We start from the raw sequence: 10,938 nt of genomic DNA on the forward strand, positions 1-10,938 counted from the left end.
AGCATACCATGCAGGAATCGATTGCATGACCCTTCATACACTGGTAGTGATTCTATACCTGCTACACCATAGGATTGGTGTGGTGTCATTGACTCTATTATCAAACTTAACTTCTGCACAGTACTGAAAGGCGGTACTGTGCAGTAGAAGTTACGTTTGATAATAGAGTAAATGACATCACACCAACCCTATGGTGTAGCCGGTATAGAATCGCTACCAGTGTATGAAGGGTTATGGGTTTGATTCCTGCATGGTATGCTAAAAGTATTAGTGTAAGGGGGAGGTGTGTGTGTCAGCAATAAAGCATTGAATGTTATTTAAAAAAAAGCCTTGGAGATGTGCGTCGCACACATGGGCAGCCTGATGAAGCAGGGAGAGGAGAGAGCTGCAGATGCCGGGTAAATCCTCGCACGGCGGCCATTTTGCACACAAAAAATTGGAGATTTTTTAAAATCAGGAGCCACGCTCAGACCGCGTAATTTACGGATCTGCGTTGTAGCGGATTGCGCTATAACTGGGTTAGCTGTATATAGTTAAATACTTATCTGCCTCTCTTCTCAGAAGTAAGGTTTTTTTTAGTTAAACTCTTTGGCCAAAGTGTTATAAGCCTGCAGCCCTGCCAAGGCATGGCCGCTTTGCAGGTCATAACACTATCTGATTTCAATTGTACTCTGCGATCAAACATTTTCTGTATTGTATATATATATAAGATACGGGGGAAATTGAGGGGTGGTAAATGCTTGGCAAACAGCTACCTCATTATGTAATGAAGCGAGCACACACTAATGATAATGAAAATAATTTTAATAAGTGTTTTTGGTCCCTTTGGGATCTTTCTCAAGGACATTGCTACTTTATGTAATGCTTGCGCCCACCACGAACAAGTTGGAACCCCGGTACTGAGGTGGGAATGTGTAACACTGCGCACCCAAAGCAGCGAAGGCACGCCTGGAAAGTGGATTGTCAACGTAGCCGGGTCTGGGTTGGAGAGATTTAGATAGTCCAGATACTTGCCGAGCCAGCAGCGTAGTCGATGTCCGTTGTGCCGTGGTCAGGGGCTGGAGCCGGGCGTGTAGTAGAGTGTCCAATAGCCATGATCAGGGTTGGAGAAGGGCGGGTAGTCAGACGCAAGCTGGGGTCGTTATCCAGAGAGGGTCCAATAGTCAAGCCGGGTCGGCACACGTGAGATCAACTGGAAGCAAGAAAACAGCAAGGCACAAGGCAGGGCAAAACAAAACACAAGAACACAAGGCTACAACAGGTTATGCTCAGCAATGAGTGACTGAGCATGCAGGGTTTAAGTAGCAAGGAAGGAGCAATTCGTGCGAGAGGCGGAGCAGAGGCGTGGCCCCTGTGGGGGCTTTGATTGGACAGAGGATGCAGGAGACAGGTAAGCAGAGTTAGCAGTATCAGGAGTCTTGCCAAGCAGCTGGGGAGCGGTGAACGATCGTCGCGTGAGTGCGCTTCGTGTGAGTGACGCGTGACGCGAATGGGGGGGGCGGACCAAGCTCCGTGGTGTTTGCAGAAAGCCTCTGTGTGCGCGCACGCTCTGTAAGCGGCGCAGAGGCGTGTGGAGCAATAGGTAAGGAGGGAACACGTCGCAGGGGACATGTTCCCCGATTCCTTACACTTTAGAATTCACTAAGTCACTAGCATGTCAAACCAATTCCCTAATTTAGAGGAGCCAGTAATGATCTTCCTAGTAATATCCATCAAACATAGAATCTGATCACCAAGGTTTTGATTGAAAAGTTGGCCATAAAGAGATGGATTTGAGGAGGCTTTGGGTGATATGTACAAACAATTTGCTACATAACATGAAACAAAATGTTTTTATTAGCATCAGTTTGCACCAACATCATACGTTTGAAGCTAGTTTATCTTGTTTCTAAGGCCCGGGCCATGGTGCCTTCGCGCGAGCGGAGGCTGGTCAGTGAGCGGGTGCTTACCAGGCCGTGGGGGGTGTGCCTGGGGGCGTGCCGAGGGGTGTCACGTAGCTGCTTCACCCTCATTGGGCGAACAGCTCACATGACCGGGCTGTCGCGCCAAGAAATTAGTTTGAACTGATTTCTCGCGCAATGCGCGCCCGCACGCCACTTGGATGCGAACACTGCCTTAAGGCACTCTGTTCGCTCAGCGTAGTGACGCGTCCACACGGGTCTGCTGTACCATGGCTCCAGCCCTACAGTTGACACAGATCACTTAATAGTGAGTGGATCACTTCATTCACTTAACAGATCACTTAATAGGAAGTTAAGGCCACCTAAACTGAGTTGCAGTGAGAACAACCTAGAGGAAATGATCTCTATTTACTGTAGGTATATGTAAAAGTTAACTGAGTTTATAAAAAGGATATAATCTGCCCTGATGAAATTAACATTTGCTTTGTTATATATGAATAAAGTGAGATGGAAAAATAATCTGGTGGCCACATTGAAAAGTACCTGAATATGTATCAGGGCAAACAGTGTAATTCTGGGACACCATATATATCAAAGAAAACAATGTCATTGAAACTAATTGGATTTTTCTTTGATACATCTGGTGCAATTTTATTGCTCCACTTTTCCTTGATAAATACAGTACAGCCTCTAGGGTTTCACAATCATTTGGCGGTAACGGCTTATTGATTCCTTTGTTCCAGTCTCTGCCAGCAGCGCCGATCACTCTTTAGATCATCAGGTTTTCATGCTTATGACCATGTTCACTAAACTTCAAACTCATGTAATCCAGACCTTCCCAAATGTAAACCATTAAAACCATTATCCAAAGCAGTAGAAAGTTCCCTTGCTGCCTATTCCTGGGCTGAAGGAGAAGCTTTGTGGTAATGTCACTGCCTTGAAAGCGGATGTAAATGGTTCAAATCCAAGTGTCGGCTTTCTTTGACAAGTCACTTTATCTCCTTAATATTCAGACCAGTGGTGCTCAACTCCAGTCCTCAAGGGCCACCAACAGGTCAGATTTTCAAGATATACCTGTTTCAGCACAGGTGGCTCTATTAGTGACTCAGTCGAAGACTGAGCCACTGATTAAGCTACCTGTACTGAAGCAGGGATATCCTTAAAACTTGACCTGTTGGGCGGGTCTTAAAGACTGGATGTTGAACACCCCTGCTTTAGATGGCAACATTAGATCATATGCTCCTTGGAGAATGGACTCATTGTGTCTGTAAAAATGTGTGTACTGTACATTGGTCAGCACTATACACGGACAAATAGTAATAGTAATAGACAAATAGTAATAAATAGTAATATTATTACACCTAATTAGGTTGAGTAGATGATGGCTATTTATAAACATGGCTCCTATTTCTTTTATTGCAATAAGGGTTTGTAGACTGTATACAGCTACTTCATTATATACTGTGCATCCAAAGTACTGTAAATGTAATGGATTATGTAATATATTGCTTTTTGTTTAAGATAACATCATTCACACCAGATTTTAAAGATGACCAACTAATTAACGAATAAGACAATGTAGTAGCAAAGGAGGGAGAGGGAATAGGTGGTATGATACCTTTTATTGGAACAACAAGTAGTTGATATGTTACAAGCTTCCGAACCTTTCAGGATCCTGAGTGGCTCAAAAGTTTGTAACATATCAACTACTTGTTGGTCCAATAAACGGTATCATACCACCTACTCCCTCTCCCTCCTTTGCTACTACAGGGAAGAAAGGACCAACACGGCTACCCACCCTTCTTTGCCGAACAAGACAAAGCACTTATTGTATGTTTGATTGGTTGGGGATCCCCAAATCATGAGCAGTACCCAAACAGTACTATTAAAAACTGAGATTGACTCATCCTACTCGACAATTGTTCCTGTCAGTTAAAATAATACATTCACCATTTTTATTGCAGGGCCTTATCCTGAAGAGACTTGGGCGGAGAAGTTTAGCAGAGAAGTTTCTGCGAGATGCGGTAAAGATCCAGAGCACATCTCATGAAGCTTGGAACGGACTAGGAGAAGTTTTACAAGCACAAGGAAAACACGAAGCTGCAGTAGAGTGCTTCATAACCGCTTTAGACTTAGAATCTAGCAGCCCAGTTCTTCCATTCACCATTATACCACGGCAAATTTAAAGATCTCTCTGGGAAAGAGTAAATTCCTCTTACTCAGCCCAATGAATTGCTTTAATACCGATTGCCTTTTGTACTTTGTATTTTTAATATTTTCTGATCGCATACTTCACTGGGGAATACTCCTGTAGATTTCTATTTTTAAATAATATTGTGAATATTTTTCGTCAAGGACTAATACAAAGGACGTTTGTGGATTTTTTGAGAACTGATTTATAACTGAACCCTGATAACTCCAACTTTGAAATTGCTGCTTTGCCAATTAGGTGTGAGCTCCCTACAAGAGCAGCATGCATTACGGTATATATAACCTTTGTTGTTATGCTCTTGGGTCTAATCTTGCAAATTAGACTTTTCATTACAAACTACTTTGTTATTGTAATGGTATTGATGTCGCTGGCAGGCATAATGGGACATTTGGTCGTGGGCGTTTCGCCGCGACCAAATGACGGCTATTGTTCGGCTGCAGACGGACCCTCCGCTGCCGCCAATCCGCCGCTGGAAACCCAGCCGCCAGACGCTACTAAGGTAAGTTTTACTGGTATGGGTAGGAGGTTAATTGAAGGGGTTTTAGGGGTTAGGGTATGGTAGGGCAGAGGTTCTCAACTCCAGTCCTCAAGAACAGGTTTTATTGATATCCCTACTTCAGCACAGGTTGCTCAATCAGTGGCTCAGTCTTCGATTGCACCACCTGTGCTAAAGCAAGGAAACACTGTTTGTGTCACCTGTGCTGAAACAGGGATATCCCTGCTCTGTTGGGAGGTCTTGAGGACTGAGTTGAGAACCCTGGGAGTAGGGGGTTAATTTAATTTGTTTTAGCTGTTAGCGTAGGGGCTTCATTTAAGGGGTTTTAGAGGTTAGGATAAGGGATTAGGATAGGGGGTCTCAAGGTAAGGGTTTAGGGTAGGGGGTTTAGGCTCTTTCCTTAGCGGTGAAGCGGATGGTGACAATCCGCCGGCAGTCATTTGGTCGCAGCGAAACAGCCGCGAGCAAATGTCCTAGAGCTCCTGACAGGACAAAAAAAAATAGGTACATATAGAATAATGGCTAAGTGGCCTATAACTGTGTCCGCTTGTGCATTGGTATTTCCCAAGAAACCATATCAAAATAGTTGTATATACAATTATTACATTTAGTAAATAGACGCTGATTGTATTTTTTAAAGTTCAGTTTTTACCTCACGAATCAGCAACCTGATGTTAGATGTTCAACTACTCGAATATTTTTATTTGTGTTTTTATTAATTCAGCTACTTGAAGATTTAATACGGGATATTATTCAGGAATACCTAATGGAAAACAAAATGATTAGTAATAGTCAGCATGGATTTATGAAGGATAGATCATGCCGAACTAACCTTATTAGTTTCTTTGAGGAGGTAAGTAGGAATTTAGACCAGGGTAATGCAGTTGATGTGGTCTACTTAGATTTTGCAAAGGCTTTTGATACGGTTCCACACAGGATGTTAGTGTACAAAATAAAGCAAATTGGACTCAGTAAAATTATTTGCACCTGGATTGAAAACTGGTTGAAGGACAGAGAACAGAGAGTTGTCATAAATGGAACATTTTAAGGTTGGGCTAAAGTTGTGAGTGGAGTACAGTACCTCAGGGATCGGTACTGGGACCCCTGCTTTTCAACTTGTTTATTACCTTGAGGTTAGCATAGAGAGCAAAGTCTCCATCTTTGCGGATGACACTAAATTATGTAAGGTAGTAAAATCAGAGCAGGATATCATTTCTCTCCAGAAGGACTTGAATATACTGGAAACTTGCAAATGGCAGATAAGGGTTAATACGAATAAGTGTAACGTTATGCATTTGGGAAACAAGAATAAACAGGCGATTTTCAAATTAAATGGGAACAAATTAGGTTTAGCAATAGTGCCCAATCTCATGCAGTAGCTATAAAGGCAAATTACATTTTATCTTGCATTAAATGGGCAATGGATGGAAGGGAAGTAAACATAATTATTCCCGTTTATAAAGCACCAGTAAAACAACACCTTGAATATGGAGTACAGTTTTGGGTACCACTCTATTAAAAAGACATTATTGAAGTAGAAAAAGTGCAGAGATGAGCCACCAAATTAATAAAGGGGTGGATAATCTGATTTATGAGGGGAGGCTACATTTAGATTTATTTACATTAGAAAAGAGGTGTCTAAGAGGGGATATGATAACTATATAGAAATATATTCGGGGACAATACAAGGAGCTTTCAAAAGAACAATTCATCCCAAGGGCAGCACAAACAACACAGCGTCCTCTCTTAAGGTTGGAGGAAAGGAGATTTCCCCAGCAACAAAGGCAAGGGTTCTTTACAGTAAGGGCAGTTAAAATGTGGAATTCATTACCTATGGAGACTGTGATGGCAGACACAATAGATATCGTCAAAAAAAAAGGTTGGACATCTTTTTAGAAATTAAAGGTATACAGGGATATATCAAATAAGTAAACATGGGAAGGATGTTGATCCAGGGAGGAATTTGATTGCCATTATTTGGAGTCAGGGAGGAATTTCATTTCCCCCTTATGGGACCGCATTGGATGATGTTTCACAGGAGTTTTTTCTTTGCCTTCCTCTGGATCAAAATACTGTAAATACAAATATAGTATAAGTATCTCTGGTCTAAATTTAGCATAGGTTGAACTTGATGGACATATGTCTTTTTTCAACCTCATCTACTATGTAACTATGTAATCTTGCATCTGTCCCCATATGGGAATGTTGTCCAGTCTTGCTAAAATAAAACATTCCTCTTGTGGCGGGATAGATAGAACCTTTGTTTTTGTGAATGAACCATGCAGAAATCCGTTTCATTGGTGGGGGTAAAGGTTTCCCTCTTCTCTTACTTTCTCATTCTCTCTCTCTATGAAATGTGTAGAAATGGACAAACGTAGCTTCTTTGTTGGAACAAATTATACCACCTCGTAAATTTTTGTTATGCTTACACAGGTGGGTTTTCTTTAAAGGTGAGCCAAATAAAAGTGGCTGAAATACAGATTTTCAGCAATCTAGTTTTTAAAATCTATCACTTTACTTAATTTATTTTTAACATTTTCTGGGGAAAAAAATCATGCTGGCACTTTCTGCAGCATTTCAACTCAATCCCAAATACGACAGTATCAAATAACCAGTTTGCTAGAGAAACAGGTCTGCAACGCCTATCCATGTATGGTAATGTAACTATGCTGACATATGTAGCATCTTTGATGACTAATCAACCATTCAAACGGTAAAGACGGGATTAATGGACATAGTTATTAAGCAATACTCAGGTTATTCACTAAAACGATGCCTTAAACTTTTTTGTAATCACAACATATTGATATATTTAGTGGGACAGTATCATTAAATGCACTGTATGTTCTGATAAAATGAAATGTTTATGGCCTAAAAGCATGGCTGATAACAACACCAACACCTTTTCACAGTATATGTACACTACATACAGTTTTTGATGGTGAGTGGGTATGACATTATACATATCTGAAAATGAATACTGCAGTGTTTGGGCAACAAAGCAATTTTGACAAAACTCATAATGGTTTCCATTTTTAAATATCTCCAATATATAATTGAGCTTCAAAACTTCGTAAGTACTGTAGATATCGAGTTTAATTATTTAACAAATAAATGACCCGCAAAGTTTTTTGCTGGAGCTTTAACTTCTAAGGGCCGACGCATTCGGTTGCTTTGGACCCTATTAAGATAAAGTGTACAGGTGCACAATTAGTTCTATGGAAAATGGTGTATTGTTCACCGAAGGCTGCGTCCCCGCTAGCACTAAGCGCGCTGAGCGGGCGGCGCTTGCAGCGGTTACTTACATATATAGATATATGTAAGTCAACGTTCGCGCTGCGTGTGCGCACACACTTACCCGCGCTCAGCACTTAGGTAAACAAAAAATCTAACTTTCCCGCGCGCTCAACTACCCGCAATAACCCCCCGCCCTCCCACGCGCGTAAATGCAGGACACCCGGCACTCATGCTTGGAGCGCTCTCCAAGCATGAGCACGCTCAGCGACAGTGGGTATACAGTAGGTATACTTAAAGTTAGCTCAAATTTAGTCTGAAAAGCCTTGTTGTAATTTCAAATTTGAAGTATTTGGGGGAATATACTATATACAGTATGAAAAATTGGAAGGAACCCACTGGGAAAAAAGCAGCACCAGATGTGTCAAAAGAAAGATCATCATTCAAAACAAGATCATTTTAACCTCCGATACAGTAAATGCAAAAATCATTTACAACATAGAAAAAAAATGTGGTCATTGATTGAACATTTTAAGAGCTTAAGTAGATAATAGTGTTTTTACCAGCAAACACACACCAAAAAGGAGAGTCATTCTCCAGGAACAAAATGGTTATTAACCAAAGAACAGATATTTGGCCAACACATACGGATTTAAAAAAAATCACATATAAACTTTGTTTGGTCGCAAGCGCAAGCAAATGAGTAATTAGATCAACCTTCCAGGACAAAAGGCCTCTCGTTGTAATAAAAGAAATGTGTTCTAGGCCTTTTGAAGCTAATCAATATGGTTGTTTTGAATAATAACACAATTGTTCTGGATGATTAGGGCATGACTAGAATTTATAAGTGTGGATGAAATTATCTCTGTTTTTTTCCTCACTTGATATTTGTACAGACAACAGCAATTGTAAAGGTTTCGGGTCCCAGATATAAAGATGTTTGCACATGTTTAAGGGCTTCCAGACTCAACTTAACTTTAATATTAAGCTCCTTGATTGCTGAATGAGGTTTTATATACACACTAGCTGAGAGCCCCGGCGTTGCCCGGGATGTTTGTGGTGTGGGTGTGGCATTTGGGTGGGGAGTGGTCCACACGGCCCATGTGCGGTGGTAGTGCTGCTGTGGCTGTACTGATGGTGATTGTATCGGTGTGCTGATTTGGGAGGGTTTGGTGCTGATGTGGGGGTGCGGATGTGGGTGTGCCGATGGGGGAGGTGCAAAGGTGGCGATGTGTGGGTGCTGATGGGGGCTGAGAATGACGGGGAGCCGAGAATGCCAGTGTGCTGGGGGGGCATGGGATACCGGTGTGCTGATGTGCTGGTGCTGGGGATAGTGTGTGTGTGTGTACATGTTTGTGTGTATACATTGTATGTGCGTGTGTGTGTGTGTATACATGTGTGTGTGTATGTGTACATGTGTGTGTGTATACATGTGTGTGTATGTATACATGTGTGTATGTATACATTGTGTGTATGTATATATTGTGTGTATACAACATGTTTGTGTGTGTATACACGTGTGTATACACATGTGTGTATACACATGTGTGTGTATACATGTGTGTGTATACACATGTGTGTGTATACATGTGTGTGTATACATGTGTGTGTAGGTATAAATGTGTGTGTATGTATACATTGTGTGTATGTATATATTGTGTGTATACAACATGTTTGTGTGTGTATAGACGTGTGTATACACGTGTGTGTATACACATGTGTGTGTATACACGTGTGTGTGTGTATACACATGTGTGTGTATACACGTGTGTGTATACATGTGTATGTATACATGTGTGTGTATACATGTGTGTGTGTATACATGTGTGTGTGTGTACACGTGTGTGTGTATACACGTGTGTGTGTATACGTGTGTGTGTATACGTGTGTGTGTATACGTGTGTGTGTATACGTGTGTGTGTGTATACATGTGTGTGTGTATACATTATGTGTATGTATACCTGTGTGTGTATACGTGTGTGAGTGTATGTCTCCATGTGTGTGTGTACGTGTACATGTGTGTGAGTATACGTGTACATGTGTGTGTGTGTGTACGTGTCTACGTGTACATGTGTGTGTGTGTGCACGTGTACATGTGTGTGTGTACGTGTGTGTACGTGTGTGTGTGTCTACGTATGTGTGTGTCTACGTGTGTGTGTGTACGTGTGTGTGTGTGTGTCTACGTGTGTGTGTGTGTCTACGTGTGTGTGTGTGTGTCTGTGTGTGTGTGTGTGTCTACGTGTGTGTGTTTGTGTATACGTGTGTGTGTTTGTGTATACATGTGTGTGTGTATACGTGTGTGTGTGTGTGTGTGTATACGTGTGTGTGTGTGTGTGTGTATACGTGTGTGTGTATACGTGTGTGTGTGTATACGTGTGTGTGTGTCTACGTGTGTGTGTGTGTGTGTGTCTACGTGTGTGTGTGTCTACGTGTGTGTGTCCCTGTGTGTGTGTTTGTGTCCCTGTGTGGGAAGGGGGGGGGTGGAGGAGAGGTGAAGGGGGGTGGAGGGGAGGTGAAGGGGGTGGAGGGGAGGTGAAGGGGGAGGGTGGAGGGGAGGTGAAGGGGGAGGGTGGAGGGGAGGTGAAGGGGGGGGTGGAGGGGAGGTGAAGGGGGGTGGAGGGGAGGTGAAGGGGGTGGGGGGGAGGTGAAGGGGGGGGTGGAGGGGAGGTGAAGGGGGGGGGTGGAGGGGAGGTGAAGGGGGGGGTGGAGGGGAGGTGAAGGGGGGTGGGGTGGAGGAGAGGTGAAGGGGGGGTGGAGGGGGGTGAAGGGGAGGTGGAGGGGGGTGGAGGGGAGGTGGAGGGAGGTGAGGGGTGGGTGAGGGGAGGTGAAGGGGGTGAGGGGAGGTGAGGGGAGGTGAAGGGCGCTCACTCACCCGTCCGGAAGCTCCCACGTGGATCTGAGGCGGGAGGCAGCTTGTTGTGGCCGCTCCCCCGCTGTGTCCCGGGCGCTCGCTCCTCCGCTGACTGTAGCGGCGCCGGGGGGGAGGGGGGGTGAAGGGGGGTGAGGGGGGGTGAAGGCCGCTCACTCACCCGTCCGGAAGGTCCCACGTGGATCTGAGGCGGGAGGCAGCTTGTTGTGGCCGCTCCCCCGCTGTG

General features: G+C 43.4%; 1 protein-coding gene across 1 annotated transcript in view; it reads left to right on the forward strand.

The window, feature by feature from the left end:
• TTC7A (tetratricopeptide repeat domain 7A) overlaps nucleotides 1–10,301 on the forward strand; it is a 388,284-nt gene extending 377,983 nt beyond the window's left edge. Inside the window, exon 25 of the mRNA XM_075595818.1 lies at nucleotides 3,866–10,301. Coding sequence (XP_075451933.1) covers nucleotides 3,866–4,087 — 222 coding nt within the window. The 3' untranslated portion in view covers nucleotides 4,088–10,301. The remainder of the gene's footprint in view (nucleotides 1–3,865) is intronic.
• Nucleotides 10,302–10,938: the final 637 nt, after the last annotated feature.

This window comes from Ascaphus truei, chromosome 4, assembly GCF_040206685.1.
Source record: "Ascaphus truei isolate aAscTru1 chromosome 4, aAscTru1.hap1, whole genome shotgun sequence".
Classification (NCBI taxonomy): domain Eukaryota; kingdom Metazoa; phylum Chordata; class Amphibia; order Anura; family Ascaphidae; genus Ascaphus; species Ascaphus truei.